At 48.7% G+C, this 18,902-nt stretch overlaps 1 protein-coding gene across 1 annotated transcript; it reads left to right on the forward strand.

Annotated features, from left to right (window-relative positions):
* Nucleotides 1–2,443: 2,443 nt before the first annotated feature.
* On the forward strand, nt 2,444–14,261 carry DFFA (DNA fragmentation factor subunit alpha). The gene is given in 7 exon segments (XM_007980593.3): nt 2,444–2,479; nt 2,481–2,595; nt 5,571–5,732; nt 8,174–8,316; nt 11,402–11,591; nt 11,813–11,964; nt 13,945–14,261. Coding segments are annotated over 7 exon segments (996 nt in total). The 5' UTR covers nt 2,444–2,458; the 3' UTR covers nt 14,158–14,261.
* The last annotated feature ends 4,641 nt before the right edge of the window (nt 14,262–18,902 follow it).

The raw sequence follows: 18,902 nt of genomic DNA on the forward strand, positions 1-18,902 counted from the left end.
TCGCTCTCGCCCTCCCGCCCAGACTAAGGTAGCCGGAACAGAGCCTGTCGATGTGGGGGACTGGAGCAGAGGGTGGAGCCCGGGTGTCCGGGTCACCTTGCATAGTTTCCGTTAATCTCTGCTTTCGAGGAAGACCCCAAGTCTATAGCTTCTTTGCGTTGTTATATGTGTATTATTCTGGGTTTTTGGTGGTTGTTTTTTTTTTTTGAGACGGAGTTTTGCTCTTTGCCTATGCTGGAGTGCACGATCTTGGCTCACCGCAACCTCCGCCTCCTGGGCTCAAGCGATTCTCCTGCCTCAGCCTCCCAAGTAGCTGGGATTACAGGCATGCACCACCACGCCCGGCTAACTTTGTATTTTTAGTAGAGATGGAGTTTCTCCATGTTGGTCAGGCTGCTCTCGAACTCCCGAACTCAGGTGATCCGCCTGCCTTGGCCTCCCAAAGTGTTGGGATTACAGGCGTGAGCCACCGCGCCCGGCCCATATTATTCCTATTGAGTTAAATCTCTGCCCATCCCCACAGTGCCGTGAGCATATTTAGGTACTTGCTAATAGATGAATGCGAAGAAACTTGGAAATTAATTTTTAGACATCAGTTCAGTTCCATTCATTGAGTGCCTACTATATGCTGGGAACTTTGGTAGGCCTTGAAATAAAAAGATTCAAGACTCAGTCCCTACTCCCACGCCCAGGCCAAACACACATACAATTACAGTATTGTGGGGATAGGACTCAGATGAGAGTGCAGGTCTATTGCGAGAACACACAAAAGGCATTTTGAAGAGAAGAGGCTTCTACAAAACGTCATTATTTTACTCTGGTTGAATTGTTAGATTTTTTTTTAATTGTTGGATTTTAAATTAAATATTGGACAGGAGCAGTGGCTCACACCTGTAATCTCAACACTTTAGGAGGCCAAGGCAGGAGGATCCCTTGAGCCCAGGAGGTTGAGGCTGCAGTGAGCTATGATTATGCCACTGCACTCCAGCCTGGGCGACAGAGCGAGACTTTGTCTAAAAATAAGATAAGAAGATTAAAAATGAAATTATATGAAAAAGGATACATACATTAGAGTTAACCGCCAGCTCCTATTATAGTTGTGTTTTGATCAATATAGACTGCTTAAAAGGCATGACTTAATTAAGAATTCCTCCTACTAAACGCTGTTTTAAATGCCTAAACTTTTCTTGAGATAAATATCTAATTTCCTCTCCCACGTTTTTTTTGTTTGTTTGTTTTTGTTTTTGTTTGAGACGAAGTCTTCTTGCTCCTGACGCCCAGGCTGGAGTGCAGTGGTGCCATCTAGGCTCACTGCAACCTCCGCCTCCCGGGTTCAAGCGATTCACCTGCCTCAGCCTTCCAAGTAGCTGGGACTACAGGCGTGCGCCATCACGGCCGGCTAATTTTTGTATTTTTAGTAGAGACGGGGTTTCACCATGTTGGCCAAGCTGGTCTCAAACTGCTGACTTCAGACCATCTGTCCGCCTTGGCCTCCCAAAGTGCTGAGATTACAGGGGTGAGCCGCCGCCCCCGGGGCCCTCACTCACGTTTTCATAAACAAAATATGAGGTGGGAGGATGGCTTGAGCCCAGGAGATCAAAACTGCAGTGAGCCATCATCGCGCCACTGCACTCCAGCCTGGGAGACAGAGCAAAACGCTGTCTCAAAAAAAGAAAAAAAAAACAAGGAAGGAAACTGTCCCCCGAATGAATAAATATGAGCAGATAATTACTTCTAGTTTACATAAAATGCCCTCTTTTAAGAGAGGAACTTTTTGATCATTTTTATTACTATTCTTTTATCTTAGATGTTAATTTTTCAGGAAGAAAAAAACAAACTTTTCCGTAGTAGCAATATTAAAACAAAGATGAATATGTTGTCAAAGAGGCATCTGAACAATCTCCAGCAGTGCCGAGGTTCGCATTTCCCCTTTCCTCTCCGATGCATTTGAGACTTTAATGCTTACTATGTTTATTTAAGCATTTTATTCTGAGACCCCAAACTAATTTGCACAGTTGAAGCAGGAAATAGAATGGATGGAAACATGCAGGTGTCTGTTATTAGCATCATGCATCTCATATGCGAATAGAAATGCTCTAAAAATTCAATACCGTATACAGGCATGTGCATCGTCATGCAAAATAAGTCTCTATTGGCCTTATTTTTGAATGCGCGAATGCAGCTCCTAAATACGAGGTAAAAACAACTCCTAGGCTGAATCGCGCGATAGAACGAAAGCAGCTTTAAACCCAGAGACTACAGTTTCCGGCATGCCTCGGCGCCACATGTGATTAGCGGCAACTAGAACTACATCTTCCGGCGTGCCCTGGTCTCACGTGTGATTTCCTGCGGAGCGAACTACATCTCCCGGCAGGCTGCGGAAGGGGGTCGAGTAGGTGGGTCGCCGCTCCCGCCTCCCGCGGCTTCTGGAAGCCGGGCAGGTCCCATTTTGGAGAGGATGGAAGTGACCGGGGACGCCGGGGGTACCAGAATCTGGCGAGATCCGAACTGTAAAGCCGTGTCTGCTGCGCCGCAACCACAGCCGCGAACAGCACGGCGTGGCCGCCTCCTGCCTCGAAGACCTGAGGAGCAAGGGTTGGCTCGGGACCCCGGGCGAGGGGGTGGGGGAGCCGGGGCTGGGAGAGGACGTCCGGCGGGGGCGAGGCGGGGTCAGGAGAGGCGACTTGGGGATTCCTGTAGCTCGGGTGGAGCCTTGGAACAGAAATGGTCCAAGTGGGCTTAGCGATTTACAGATTTCAGGCGCTTGAGCGTAATTAATCTCGTGTGAGACTCCACAGTGGTGGGAAGAGAGCCAGGAAGCAAAGTGCACATTAAGCCAAACTTGGCTTAGGTCTCTTGCCTGAAATCACTTAGTTGTTGGACCAAGAGGAGCCCATTGGGTTCCTGCCACTCCGGCACACTCGGGTGGTACAAGAACCCCCAGCTGAGCCCACGGCAGGGTGGGGAGGGGTTTCCACCTTCTGCTCTGGCAGGAACCTATGCGGGAAAGAGGGAGCTGCTGCTGACCATTTCTGGAGGTCCAGACAAGGAACGTGAGTTGTAAGTGACGGAGCCGACGAAGTTCCCAGCCCGGCCCCATACTTTTACCAGCTGCTTGGCCTTGCAGTTAACCGTCTCTCAACCCTCAGTTTTCTCATCAGCAAACTGGGTATAATATTTACAGCCCTGCTTCAAAGGATTGTTGCTTCTCTCAAATAAGCTGATATATTTAAGTGACTTGCAATTCTTATTAGCCGGTAGCAACAAATTGCTAACCTAAAGAAGTTTGACAGGTTAAATGTGTGAGCCAGCCCCAGGCATGTAGTCACAGTGTGTGTCAGAGGGGACAGTTGCTTACTGTCAGTCACCAACAGAGATCATACGGAAATTTTCAGAGGCCCATGAACAGCGAATGCATTATAAATGCTTTGGTGACATGGATTTTGCATATAAGCATTTATGTATTTTTTTCCTGACATTAGATTACTTTACTTCTAATTCCCCTTCAGTGCCTTGGCTGGATGTGCCTGGCACAGAGGCCCGTGTTCTCTGCAGCCCAGCCCGTACATGCCTTGCTGTTCTATTGGGTGGTAGATAACACCGCTGAAGGATATTTGTAGTCTCTCGGCTATTTCTGCTCACTCCAGTCTCGTTAGTATTTGAGGCATTGCTATCACTAAATGGGATAGCACAGACCTGTCCTGGAGAAAGCCTCTCAGCCAATGATAATATGAAAAGCTACTGATAGAAGCTTCCACTTCTTTTATACTTTCCCATAGGTTAAAAAAGAAGCTGCTAAGGAAGATACTGTAAAGAACAAAAAGCATTTTCTTTCTTTTTTTTTTTTTTGAGACGGAGTCTGGCTCTGTTGCCCAGGCTGGAGGGCAGTGGCGGGATCTCAGCTCACTGCAAGCTCCGCCTCCAGGTTCACGCCATTCTCCTGCTCAGCCTCTGGAGTAGCTGGGACTACAGGCGCCCACTACCATGCCCGGCTAATTTTTTGTATTTTTTTAGTAGAGACGGGGTTTCACCATGTTAGCCAGGATAGTCTCGATTTCCTGACCTCATGATCTGCTCACTTTGGCCTCACAAAGTGCTGGGATTACAGGCGTGAGCCACCGTGCCTGGTGTTTTGGGTGTATTTTTTGACATTCGTCACACGTAGAATTTAAGAGGACAACTGAGGGCCGGACGTGGTGGCTCACGCCTGGAATCCCAGCACTTCAGGAGGCTGAGGCGGGCGGATCACGAGGTCAGGAAATGGAGACCATCCTGGCTAACATGAAGAAACCACGTCTCTACGAAAAACACAAAAAATTTGCCGGGTGTGGTGATGGGCACCTGAAATCCCAGCTACTCAGGAGGCTGAGGCAGGAGAAAGGTGTGAACCCAGGAGGCAGAGCTTGCAGTAAGCCGAGATACACCACTGCACTCCAGCCTAGGCAACAGAGTGAGACTCCATCTCAGTAATAAAAAAAAAAGAGGACAACTGAATAAATGAATGAGAGACTGCTTGTTCGCAGGGAATCAGACCAGACTTTGGTGTTCATTCCAGTAAAAACTCAAATGCGTACCACACGTGAGTGCAGAGTAGCTGGAGTAAACATACTTTCAGGAGCCAGACTTTATGGGTTTAAGTCCCAGCTTTGCCACTTCTGGCGTGATCCTGGACAAGTTACTTAACCTCTCTGAGCCTTGGGTTCATCATCTATAAAACAGAACTAATAATAGTACCTACTTTACAGGATTATTATGAGATTAAATACTGTATATGAAAAGCACTTAGGCCAGACATGGTGGCTCACGCCTGTAATCCCAGCACTTTGGGAGGCCGAGGCAGGTAGATCCTTAGGTTAGGAGTTCCAGACCAGGCTGGCCAAGATGGTGAAACCCCGTCTCTACTAAAAATTAGCCAGGCACAGTGGCCAGCACCTGTAATCCCAGCTACTCGGGAGACTAACGCAGAGAATTGCTTGAACCCGGGAGGCGGAGGTTGCAGTGAGCCAAGATTGTACCACTGCACTCCAGCCTGGGCGACAGAGTGAGACTACATCTCAAAAAAAAAAAGAAAAGCACTTAGGGCTGGGCGCATGGCTCACGCCTCTAACCCTAGCACTTTGGGAGGCCAAGGCAGGCGGATCACGAGGTCAGGAGTTCGAGACCAGCCTGGTGAACGTGGTGAAACCACGTCTCTACTAAAAATACAAAAATTAGCCGGACATGGTGGTGCACGCCTATAATCCCAACTACTTGGGAGGCTGAGACAGGAGAATCACTTGAACCTGGGAGGCAGAGGTTGCAGTGAGCCGAGATCACACCACTGCACTCCAGCCTGGTTAACAGAGTGAGACCCTGCTACCAAAAAAAAAAAAAAAGAAAGAAAAGAACACTTAGAACAGAATCAGGCACGTGATGAGTGTTCTATTCGTGCTAGAAGTGATGATTGTTATTCTAGTTATTACCTACCAGGAGTTCTGCTCAGCTCTGGAGCCACACCTACTTGAGATGCAGGGACAGATATGCTTTCCTTATGGTTATTTGTCATTTGCCACATATTTTATTCTTTTCAGCCTGTGACATTCTGGCCATTGATAAGTCCCTGACACCAGTCACCCTGGTCCTGGCAGAGGATGGCACCATAGTGGATGATGACGATTACTTTCTGTGTCTACCTTCCAATACGAAGTTTGTGGCGTTGGCCAATAATGAGAAATGGGCATACAACAATTCAGGTGAGAAACTCTAGCCATATAGAAAACGGCCTATGCAGTACAGCATCTGTCATGATTACTTTCACTGCACAGACAGTTGCCATTTGTCTGGCTTTTTAAGCATTTGTTCAACAAACATTTACTGAGCATTTTCTATGTGCCAGCCATGGTGCTGAGTCCTGGGGATAAAGATGAATGAGGCCAGGCATGGTGGGCAGGTCACCTGAGGTCAGAAGTTTGAGACCAGCCTGGCCAACATGGCGAAAGCCCATCTCTACTGAAAATACAAAAACTAGCTGAGCATGGTGGCAGGCACCTATAATCCCAGCTACTTGGGAGGCTGAGGCGGCAGAATTGCTTGAACCTGGGAGGTGGAGGTTGCAGTAAGCTGAGGTGGTGCCGCTGCACTCCATCCTGGGGACAAAGCGAGACTGTCTCTCAAAAAAAAAAAAAAATAGATGAATGAGACATGGGCCCAGTTCTCAACTAAGTCATGGACAGACAGCAACTAAAATGCAGCCTGGCAGGGAGCTCAGTGCTGCAGGCTGCAGTCCGGCTGTTTAGCTCTGGATCCTGGCTCTACCATTTACTAGCCAGGTGACCTTGCACAAATTACATAACCTCTCAGTGCCTTGTTGACATCATAATTATAGAACCTGTCCCCTAAGATTGTTGTAAAGAAAATATAGTACATATCAAACCAGGGTTTCTCAATGATACTGTTGACATTGGGGGCTGGAGTTGTGGAGAAGATGCTTTTTGTATTGTAGGATGTTTAGCAGCATCCTAGATATTAGGAACTTCCCCCCACAACTATGATAACCAAGAATAAATAACTCCAGATATTGTCAGATGTCTCCTGGGGGGCAAAATCGCTCCCACTTGAAAACCACTGATAGGAAACGTTTAGATCTTACCTGGCGCATAGTTAAGGACTCAATAAATGTTACCTGTCACTGTCATCATCATCATCACAGGAGATATAAAGGGGACTAACATTGGTGACCAAGGATCAAGAAGTGTCTTGAGAGGGGATTACTTTTAGGGATTACTTAAAAAGTGTCTTGAAGTGTGCCACAAAATTGAGGAAAGTATCCTACAGCAGTGGCCCTACCAGCCACCTTTGTACTCAGGCCTAAGGGACAGGAATTGATGGCTACAGCTCCCCCAGTTAAAGAAGGGACCAGACTGGGTGCAGTGGCTCAGGCCTGTAATCCTAGCACTTTGGGAGGCCAAGACGGGCGGATCACGAGGTCAGGAGATCGAGACCATCCTAGCTAACACAGTGAAACCCCATCTCTACTAAAACATATAAAAAATTAGCCGGGCATGGTGGCGGGCACCTGTAGTCCCAGCTCCTCGGGAGGCTGAGGCAGGAGTATGGTGTGAACCCAGGAGGTGGAGCTTGCAGTGAGCCAAGATCACACCACTGCACTCCAGTCTGGGCGACAGAGTGAGACTCCGTCTCAAAAAAGAAAAAAGGGACAGGTGCGGTGGCTCATGCCTACAATCCCAGCACTTTGGGAAGCCGAGGCGGGCAGCTCACCTTAGGTCAGGAGTTCAAGACCAGCCTGACCAACATGGAGAAACCCCATCTCTACTAAAAATACAAAATTAGCCGGGCGTGGTGGCACATGCCTGTAATCTCAGCTACTCGGGAGGCTGAAGCAGGAGAATCGCTTGAACCCAGTAGGCGGAGGTTGTGGTGAGCCGAGATCGCGCCATTGCACTCCAGCCTGGGCAACAGGAGTGAAACTCTGTCCCCCAAAAAAAGAAGGGACCAAGCACCAGAGAAATGCTGGCAAAAATGACTGTTTTTGTTTACAAAACCAGGACACCTGGATGCACAGAAACCAAAAGGAGAAGTGTGATGGGATTCTGTGTATGTGTGACCATACATTGTGTTTAAATGGCTTCTTTCTATGGAAGAATACAGAGCCATTGCACACAGAAATAAAGATGAAAGAGGGTCAGGCACGGTGGCTCACACCTGTAATCCCAGCACTTTGGGAGACCGAAGCAGGAGAATCACTTGAAATCAGGAGTTTGAGACCAGCATGGCCAACATGGAGAAACTCCGTCTCTACTAAAAATACCAGAATTAGCTGGGCATGGTGGTGGGCACCTGTAATCCCAGCTACTTGGAAGGCTGAGGCAGGAGAATCACTTGAACCTGGGAGGTGGAGGTTGCAGTGAGCCAAGATCGTGCCACTGCACTCCAGCCTGGGCAACAGAGTGAGACTGTCTCAAAAAAAAAAAAAAAAAAAAAAAAAAAAAAGATGAAAGAAGAGGGAAAATCAAGGTCCTAGATGGAGATTGGCCCTCCTGTGAATCCTTGAGATAAGATGCTTCTTTCCCATTGAAATTAATCTAGATCCTCAAGAGGTCTGTGTGTGCTTGGAGAGGAGGTGAAAACAGCACTTCAGGTTGTTCTGTGACTGGCATTTTCTCCTATGTGTCAGATGGAGGTACAGCTTGGATTTCCCAAGAGTCCTTTGATGTAGATGAAACAGACAGGGGAGCAGGGTTGAAGTGGAAGAATGTGGCCAGGCAGCTGAAAGAAGATCTGTCCAGCATCATCCTCCTATCAGAGGAAGACCTCCAGGTAAGCCTCCTCCACAATCTGCCACAATGCTCATCCGACCTCTGCCCCCCGCCCAGCACCTTCTTAGCTTCCATACTTGCCATAACAATTTCTTTGTTTTAATCTTAATTTTTAAATAATTCTTAAATTACAACTAAGATTTTTCATCTTTTCATTCTCACCTAGAGCGATTTTTCAACCCTCATCATGAAGCAGAATTACCTGCGGATTTTTTTTCTTTTTTTTTTTTTGAGACACGGTCTTACTCTGTCGCCCAGGCTGGAGTGCAGTGGTGCAATCTCAGCTCACTGCAACCTCCACCTCCCGGGTTCAAGTGATTCTCCTGCCTCATCATCCCGGTAGCTGGAATTACAGGTGCACACCAACACGCCCAGCTAATTTTGGTATTTTTAATAGAGATGGGGTTTCATCATGTTGGCCAGGCTGGTCTTCAACTCCTCATCTCAAGTGATCCACCTGCCTCAGCCTCCCAAACTGCTGGGATTACAGGCGTGAGCCACCATGCCTGGCCAAATTTTTTTTTTTTAATGCAAATGCCTGGGATCCACGCTAAACCTAGTTAGGTGGACACTGGGGTCAGGGATGCCCTGCTAGAGAATGTAGCATTCTAGTAGCTGGCTTCACATCCCAGCACTATCACCATGACTTTGAGCCAGCAGCTTAGCTTCTCTCCTTGTGTTTTCTCTCTAGTAAGACTGGGATAGGCCGGGCATGGTGACTCACGCCTGTAATCTCAGCACTTTGGGAGGCCGAGGTGGGCGGATCACGAGGTCAGGAGATCAAGACCATGCTGATTAACACGGTGAAACCCCGTCTCTACTAAAAATACAAAAAACTAGCCGGGCGTGGTGGCGGGCGCCTATAGTCCCAGCTACTCGGGAGGCTGAGACAGGAGAATGGTGTGAACCCGGGAGGCAGAGCTTGCAGTGAGCTGAGATTGCGCCACTGCACTCCAGCCCGGGTGACAGAGTGAGACTCCGTCTCAAAAAAAAAAAAAAGATTGGGATTAAAAAAGTATGTTTTCATTCAAAGAAAATTTCTCTTTGGAGACAGGGTCTTGCTCTGTCACCCAGTGCAGTGGCATGATCATAGCTCACTGCATCCTCGACCTCCTGGCCTCAAGCCATCCTCCCACCTCAGCCTCTCGGGTAGCTGAGACTGTAGGCTTCAACCACCAAACTGGGCTGTTTTTTGTTTTAATTTTTGTAGGCCAGGTGCAGTGGCTCATACCTGTAATCCTAGCACTTTGGGAGACCAAGGTGAGCAGATTGCCTGAGTTCAGGAGTGGGATGTGGTAAAACCCTCTCTCTACAAAAATTAGCTGGGTGTGGTGGCGTGTGCCTATAGTTCCAGCTACTCAGGAAACTGAGGTGGGAGGATCACTTGAGCCCAGGTGGTCAAGGCTTCAGTGAGCCATGACTATACCACACCAACCTGGGCAACAGAGCAAGACTCTCAAAAAAAAAAAAAATAATAAGGCCCAGCACGGTGGCTCACACCTATAATCCCAGAACTTTAGGAGGCCGAGGTGGGCAGATCACGACACCAAAAGATCAAGATCATCCTGGCAAACATGGTGCCAAAAGATCAAGACCATCCTGGCAAACATGGTGAAACCCTGTCTTTACTAAAAATAGAGCCAGACGCAGTGGCTCACGCCTGTAATCCCAGTACTTTGGGAGGCCGAGGTGGGTGGATCATAAGGTCAGGAGTTCAAGAGCAACCTGGCCAAGATGGTGAAACTCAGTCTTTACTAAAAATACAAAACTTAGCTGGGCGTGATGGCGTGTGCCTGTAATCCCAGCTACTCGGGAGGCTGAGGCAAGAGAATAGTTTGAACCCGGGAGGCGGAGGTTGCAGTGAGCTGAGATCACATCATTGCACTCCAGCCTGGTGACAGAGCTAGACTCCATCTCAAAAAAATTAATTAATTAATTTTTTATAGAGATGAGGTCTTCACATGTTGCCTAGGCTGGTCTTGAACTCCTGGACTCAGGCAGTCCTCCCACCGTGGCCTCCCAAAGTGCTGGGATTATTGACATGAGCCTCTGCGCTTGGCCCCAAAAATGTTGATTGAGCCCCATCCTGTGCCTGTCATGGTTCCATGCACTGGGCGTGCAGCGGTGAACAAGCCAGACAGTGTCTGCTCTAATGGTGCTTGTATTCTGATGAAGGGAGGCAGAAAACAACAGGAAAGCATATCAGACGGTGGTATGTGGAGAGTGATGGGGGCTACTCTAGATTGGAACATGGAGGCAGTCCTCTTTAAGGAAATGATTTCTTGGTGGTGCTTTGGTTTGGTTTGGTTTGGTTTGGTTTGAGACAGGGTCTAGCTCTGTTATCCAGGCCGGAGTGCAGTAGTGTGATCTCGGCTCACTGCAACCTCCGCCTGCTGGGCTCAAGCAATCCTCCCACCTCAGCCTCCCAAGTAGCTGGGACAGGCATACTCTACCATGCCCGGCTAATTTTTATATTTTTGGTAAAGGCAGGGTTTCAACATGTTGCCCAGGCTGGTCTTAAACTCCTGGGCTCAAGCAATCCTCCTGCCTCAGCCTCCCAGAGTGCTGGGATTATAGGTGTAAGCCACTACACCCGACCCTTCTTCCCAATTTTAACACTAGAAGAAAATTGGAAAAATCACATGCTTTTCTCTTGACTCTCAGCCAACCATCATAGTAACTTTGGGAAATGGATTCAGTGAGTTCTGAAATGGATGTATTTGAGAGGTAGAACACCATGTTTAGAAAGTCCTTGTAGGCCGGGCACGGTGGCTTACACCTGTAATCCTAGCACTTTGGGAGGCCAAGGTGGGTAGATCACCTGAGGTCAGGAGTTTGAGACCAGCCTGGCCAACATGGCAAAACCCCAACTTCACTGAAAATACAAAAATTAGCTGGGCTTGGTGGCACACACCTGTAATCCCCGCTACTAGGAAGGCTGAGGCAGGCAAATTGCTTGAACCTGGGAGGCGGAGGTTGCAGTGAGCCAAGATCGCGCCATCTCCCTCCAGCCTGGGCAACAGAGCAGACTCATCTCAAAAACAAGAAAGTCCCTGTAGATTTCTCAGCGTCCGTTTGTTTTTTAGATGCTTGTTGACGCTCCCTGCGCAGACCTGGCTCAGGAACTACTCCAGAGTTGTGCCGCTGTCCAGCAGCTGCAGCACACACTCCAACAAGTGCTTGACCAAAGAGAGGAAGTGCGTCAGTCCAAGCAGCTCCTGCAGCTGTACCTCGAGGCTTTGGAGAAAGAGGGCAGCCTCTTGTCAAAGCAGGAAGGTAGGACTCTCTGCAGGCAGAGTGACTCTGAGAATTCAGGGCTGGTGGAGGCGTCCCTCGGGAGGACACTATTTGTGATGCAGCCAGAGCCACTGAAGCCACAGCTGCTGGGATGCGGGAAGGGCATGTTTCTCTCTTGCCCAGCCAATTATTGTGGCGAGTTGGTCATGTGGCTGTATGGTCACACCACATCTGATCTCTGTCTCGTGTCTCCTTTGCAGAGTCCAAAGCTGCCTTGGGTGAGGAGGCAGATGCAGTAGACACGGGTATCAGCAGAGAGACCTCCTCGGACGTCACGCTGGCGAGCCACATCCTTACTGCACTGAGGGAGAAGCCGGCTCCAGAGCTGAGCTTATCTAGTCAGGATTTGGAGGTGGGCGGAAACCAGGGTCACTGAGCTACAGAGAAGGACATGCCCTGGGATGTAGTATTACCGTGCAGAGACGTGTGGACCCTTTTGTTCACCTCTGCAGACTGTGAATCCTAGCTGCCAATTTGCCTATTCTATGCCCCAGCATTTGCAAAAATCTCATTAGTCTAAATCAAAATAGCTTTAAAGAAAAATGCATACACTTTTCAGATGATCCGACAGACTCTGGTCCAAGGTTGGTAATGAAATGACTGTTCTGACAGGAATAGCAGGGCCCAATCTTCTGAGATGGCTTCTGGTTCTTTCCGTGGTTAAAGAAGATCTATAGTCCATCCTGAGGTCTGTCAGTGTCACAGGAAAAGGCAAACTTGAGGGATCATCACCTGCTGGCTAAGAACAGGGAACTAAAGCTTGAGGAAGGGGACCCGCCAGGGTGGGTGCTACTTCTGATTCTTTGTCCTTGTCCCTGTAACAAGTACCTCCCTATTGTAAATAGAAGGGAAGGAAACTGTTGACTTGAGCTCTGTTAAATTTCCTGAAGGTGGAGGACCTTAGAGTTGCTCCAAGTAAACTTTCCAAGGACTGCTTCCTGTTGGTGTTGTAAGAAAAGGCCCATGCTGGCCGGGCGCGGTGGCTCAAGCCTGTAATCCCAGCACTTTGGGAGGCCGAGACGGGCGGATCACGAGGTCAGGAGATCAAGACCATCCTGGCTAACCCAGTGAAACCCCGTCTCTAGTAAAAAATACAAAAAAATAGCCGGGCGAGGTGGCGAGCGTCTGTAGTCCCAGCTACTCGGGAGGCTGAGGCAGGAGAATGGCGTAAACCCAGGAGGCGGAGCTTGCAGTGAGCCGAGATCGGGCCACTGCACTCCAGCCTGGGCGAGAGAGCGAGACTCTGTCTCAAAAAAAAAAAAAAAAGAAAAGAAAAGAAAAGGCCCATGCTTGGCCAGGCACAGTGGCTCACGCCTGTTAATGCCAGCACTTTAGGAGGCGGAGGCAGGTGGATCACCTGAGATCAGGAGTTCGAGACCAGCCTGACCAACATGGTGAAACCCCATCTTTACTAAAAATACAAATATTAGCCTGGCGTGGTGGCGGGAGCTGGGGCAAGAGAATCACTTGAACCCAGGAGGCAGAGATTGCAGTGAGCCAAGATCACACCACTGCACTCCAGCCTGGGCGACAAGAGTGAAAACTCATCTTAAAAAAGCCCATGACGGCCGGGCGCGGTGGCTCAAGCCTGTAATCCCAGCACTTTGGGAGGCCGAGACAGGCGGATCACGAGGTCAGGAGTTCGAGACCATCCTGGCTAACACGGTGAAACCCCGTCTCTACTAAAAAAAATACAAAAAGCTAGCCGGGCGAGGTGGCTGGCGCCTGTAGTCCCAGCTACTCGGGAGGCTGAGGCAGGAGAATGGCGTAAACCCGGGAGGCAGAGCTTGCAGTGAGCTGAGATCTGGCCACCGCACTCCAGCCCGGGCAACAGGCGAGACTCCGTCTCAAAAAAAAAAAAAAGCCCATGACGGCCAGGCGCCGTGGCTCACGCCTGTAATCCCAACACTTTGGGAGGCCGAGACGGGTGGATCATGAGGTCAAGAGGTCGAGACCATCCTGGCGAACATAGTGAGACCCCATCTCTACTAAAAAAAAATACAAAAAAATTAGCCGGGCATGGTGGCCAGTGCCTGTAGTCCCAGCTACTTGGGAGGCTGAGGCAGGAGAATGGCATGAACCCAGAAGGTGGAGCTTGCAGTGAGCGGAAATCGCACCACTCTACTCCAGCCTGGGCAACAGAGCGAGACTCTGCCAAAAAAAAAAAAAAAAAAGCTCATGTCAATTGATGGTAAAGGAAACCCGGCATTTCAGTGTGAAGAGGTAACATAAACAGGTACTGCCTCATCGCACTCCCCAGAAGAGAGTCAGGAGAGCAGCAGGAGAGGCGCACAGAAGGCCCAGTTCTCAGGGGTTCTTATTCTTGCTACAGTTGGTTACCAGGGAAGACCCCAAAGCACTGGCTGTTGCTTTGAACTGGGACATAAGGAAGACGGAGACTGTTCAAGAGGCCTGTGAGCGGGAGCTCGCCCTGCGCCTGCAGCAGATGCAGAGCTTGCATGCCCTCCGGAGCATCTCGGCAAGGAAGGCCTCACCACCTGGAGAACAGCAGAATCCTAAGCGAGCCAAACAGGAGCCCACATAGCAGCAGCGGGAAGTGTGCCAAGGAAGCTCTGTGGCACTGTTATTGGTAGACTCCCTCAGCCTCATCATTTGACTACCTATGTACTACTCTACCCCCACCTTAGAGCACCTTCCAGAAAAGCTATTCCAGGTCTCAACATATGCCCTTCCACCAATTTTCTTTTTTTTTTTTTTAGCCCCACCAGCTTCAGGACTTCTGCCAATTTTCAGTGATGTAGCTGCATCAACAATATCCCACCTCCTCTAATTACATATTATGTTCTCTGTTCAAAAGTAATTGGCAGTGATTGGCCGGGCGCGGTGGCTCACACCTGTAATCCCAACACTTTGGGAGGCCGAGGCTGGCAGGTTCACAAGGTCAGGAGATAGAGACCATCCTGGCTAACACGGTGAAACCCTATCTCTACTAAACATACAAAAAAATTAGCCGGGCGTGGTGGCGGGCGCCTGTAGTCCCAGCTACTCGAGAGGCTGAGGCAGGAAGATGGGGTGAACCCGGGAGGCGGAGCTTGCAGTGAGCTGAGATTGCACCACTGCACTCCAGCCTGGGTGATAGAGCGAGGCTCCATCTCACACACAAAAAAAAAAAAGTAATTGGCGGTGACTATGGGCGCACACCTAACATTTAGCCCTGCCCCATGTGGAACAGTTAAAAAGAAAGTCTGGGCCTGGCACGGTGGCTCACGCTTGTAAGCCCAGCACTTTGGGAGGCCAAGGTGGGTGGATCACGAGGTCAGGAGATCGAGACCATTCTGGCTAAACACAGTGAAACCCGCCTCTACTAAAGTGCAAGAAATTAGCCAGGCTTGGTGGCAGGAGCCTGTAGTCCCAGCTACTCGGGAGGCTGAGGCAGGACAGTCCCTTGAACCAGGAGGTGGAGCTTGCAGTGAGCCGAGATTACGCCACTGCACTCCAGCCTGGGCGACAGAGTGACACTCCGTCTCAAACAAACAAAAAAAAAAAGGCCAGGCACCACAGTGGCTCACACCTTTAATCCCAGCACTTTGGAGGCTGATGTGGGCGAATCATCTGAGGTCAGGAGTTCGAGACCAACCTGGCCAATATGGTGAAACCCCAGCTACTTGGGAGGCAGAGGTTGCAGGGAGCTGAGAGTGTGTCACTGCACTTCAGCCTGGGCAACAGAGCAAGGCTCCGTATCTCAAAAAATAAAAGTTTTGTTTTGTTTTTTTGAGACAGAGTCTCACTCTGTCACCTAGTCTGGAGTGCAGTGGTGCACTCTCAGCTCACTGCAACCTCCACCTCCCAGGTTCAAGCGATTCTCCTATTTCAGCCTCCCAAGGAGCTGAGATTACAGGCGTGCGCCACCATGCCCGGCTAATTTTTGTATTTTTAGTAAGGACAGGGTTTTGTTACATTGGCCAGGCTGGTCTCAAACTCCTGACCTCAGGTGATCCACCTGCCTCAGCCTCCTAAAGTGCTGAGATTACAGGCGTAAGCCACCACCCCTGGCCCAGAAAACAAAACTTTTTTAAATAAAGTAATTGTCAGCTTAGGCAACATAGCAAGACTCTCTCTCTACAAAAAAAAAATTTAAGTTAGCCAGGCATAGTCCTAGCTACTCAGGCTGAGGTAAGAGGATCACTTGAGCCCAGGAGTTGAAGGCTGCAGTGAGCTCTGATCATGCCACCACACTCCAGCCTGGATGATAGAGTAAGACCCTACTTTTTTTTTTTAAAAAAAGGTAATTGTCAAGGGCAATGAAAAGAAATGGTCGTATTTGCAAATCATTATCCTTATTCTGAAGATAGCACTGCAGAATTTTAAGCACAGATAGTGGTGAAGATGGGACATTACAAAGTGCTAATTATGGCCACAAACTTGTTTCTCCAGTTAATGAATTGTTTTATTTGTTGGTTTAAAGATCCACATTAAGCTTGTAGACCATAGGGACATATGGAGAGTCCATTTCTAATATCTAATTCAGTATTGTTAAATTATATCTTACCACTAAGAAACTCTTCAGTTTTCTAATTGCTTTATCAGCAGGGGGTATAAAAGGTCATTAAAGCAATTTCCGTGTGCTATGACTCCAAGTCTCTGGGTGTGAAGCAGAGCAAGCCCGGTTTGTCCTCCTGTCTCCATACAGACTGGTTCTGCAGGTTTGGTAATCTATAGTACACTCCTTGCAGGGAAAAGGTAATGACTTATCATGGACTTACTTGACCGTTTTTTATGCATGCTTAGAGGAAAACAGAATGCTATTAAGAGATTCATTGGCTAGTTATTAAGTAAAGAAATATCACAATAGGCCAGGCGCAGTGACTAACACCTGTAATCCCAGCATTTTGAGAGGCCGAGGTGGGTGGATCACCTGAGGTCAGGAGTTCAAGACAAGCCTAGCCAACATGGTGAAACCCCATCCCTACTAAAATTATAAAAAATTAGCTGGGTGTCGTGGTACACACCTGTAGTCCTAGTTACTTGGGAGGCTGAGGCACAAGAATTGCTTGAACCCAGGAAGTGGAGGTGGAGGTGAGCCGAAATTGTGCCACTGTACTCCAGCCTGGGTGACAGAGTGAGACACTGTCACGAAAAAAAAAAAGAAAGAAATATCACAATATGTCACAATAGGCCGGGCGCAGTGGCTCACACCTGTAATTTCAGCACTTTGGGAGGCCAAGGCAGACGGATCACCTGAGGTCAGGAGTTTGAGACCGGCCTGGCCAACGTGACAAAACCCCGTCTACTAAAAATACAAAAATTAGCCGGTCGTGATGGTGGGCACCTGTAATCCCAGCTACCCAGGAGGCTGAGGCATGATAATCACTTGAACCCAGGAGTTGGAGAGTGTAGTGAGCTGAGATCCTGCCACTGTGCTCCAGTCTGGGCAACAGAGCGAGACTGTCTCAAAAAAAAATTATCACAGTAAGTCCTAGGGTAAAGATGGGGATACAGAAAACAATTAAGTAGAAAACAACTTTCATTTTCCTGTGATTCAAGGAGGGCTTAGATGTACTCAGCATCCTTTTACTAATGCCCTCCATTGGCTCTCACTAGCCCCAACATTTCCTTTTTTATAGCTTATTTTGTAATGCCTCCTTAATTATCCCTTAATAGAAGCCATCGCTGGTAATCTACACGCATACTTACAGAAGCCCCAGTTATCAATGTAATGCCCCAAATGTACTATTTCAGGGCAAAAAGGAAAATAGTGCCGGGCGCGGTGGCTCAAGCCTGTAATCCCAGCACTTTGGGAGGCCGAGACGGGCGGATCACGAGGTCAGGAGATCGAGACCATCCTGGCTAACATGGTGAAACCCCGTCTCTACTAAAAATACAAAAAACTAGCCGGGCGAGGTGGCGGGTGCCTGTAGTCCCCCAGCTACTCGGGAGGCTGAGGCAGGAGAATGGCGTGAACCTGGGAGGCGGAGCTTGCAGTGAGCTGAGATCCGGCCACTGCACTCCAGCCTGGGCGACAGAGCGAGACTCCGTCTCAAAAAAAAAAAAAAAAAAAAAAAGAAAATAGTTTCCAATAACGTGGCGTGTGTTTCCCTGTCAGATGCTTGCACTTACACATGGACTCGCTGTGTGTCTGACAGAGGCTGACTGGCACGCAGAGCCCAGGGATTGTCAGCTCAGACACCACCAGCAGCGTTGCCCTTGGGAATGGGATTTCCCAGAACAGTAAATGTGTCTGTCCTTGATTTACAAAGTAGCTACATTCCTAGGAAATCCAGGGTACATGAAAACCCAACCATGTTACCCAGGCTGGTCTCAAACTCCAGGCCTCAAGCAATGCTCCCACATCAGCTTCCCAGAGTTTTGGGATTACAGGCATGAGCCACCACACACAGCCAGAATATTTTCTTTCTGTCAGACACACAGAGCTTTCGATGACTCGTCTGGGCACTGGTATTGGAATTCTGTACTTGAAGCGAATCCACCAAGCGGCTGAACTGGATGGAAAATGGAAAATGTCCTGTGGATTTGGGAGTGAGACAAACCAGATTGAGTCTAACCTCTTAGTCTACGGCTCCAAGCTTGAAAGAGTTAAATGAAGTACTATATTTGTTTTGTTTTGTTTGAACCTGTGGGTAATGGCACAGTCTCTGCTCACTGCAACCTCTATCTCCTGGGTTCAAGCGATTCTCTTGCCTGAGCCTCCAGAGTAGCTGGGATTACAGGTGCCCGCCACCACACCCGGCTAAATTGTTTTTGTATTTTTAGTAGACACAGGGTTTCACCATGTTGGCTAGGCTGGTCTCAAACTTCTGACCTCAAGTGATCCACCTGCCTTGGCCTCCCAAAGTGCTGGGATTACAGGTAGTGACCACCACACCTGGCCTAAGTGAACTACTGTATGACCGACCGACCTGGGGAACATAGCAAGACCCCGTCTCTACAAAAATTTAAAAACTAAAAATGAGCCAGGTGTAGTGGCACATGCCTGTAATCCTAGATACTCAGGAGGTCAAGGCAGAAGGATCACTTGAGCCCAGGAGTTTGAGGCTGCAGTGAGCTATGATCATGCCACTGCACTCCACCCTGGGTGACAGAGTGAGGCCCTGTCTCAAAATAAATAATCCAATCCCGCCTCAAAAAAGGAATGAAGTACTATAATGAGAAAAATCCTAGTACCTAATGTATAGTAGACAGTGGAGAGTGGTTCTCTTCCGTTTCTCAGGGGCAGACAGGGTGCTGGAGTCCTCTATCAAGAGTCAGTAGGGCAAAGACCTGTGAACTCTAGCCCAGATGTAGAATGAATGTGGTCACAAACATATTGCC

This window comes from Chlorocebus sabaeus, chromosome 20 (genome assembly GCF_047675955.1).
Source record: "Chlorocebus sabaeus isolate Y175 chromosome 20, mChlSab1.0.hap1, whole genome shotgun sequence".
Lineage (NCBI taxonomy): Eukaryota > Metazoa > Chordata > Mammalia > Primates > Cercopithecidae > Chlorocebus > Chlorocebus sabaeus.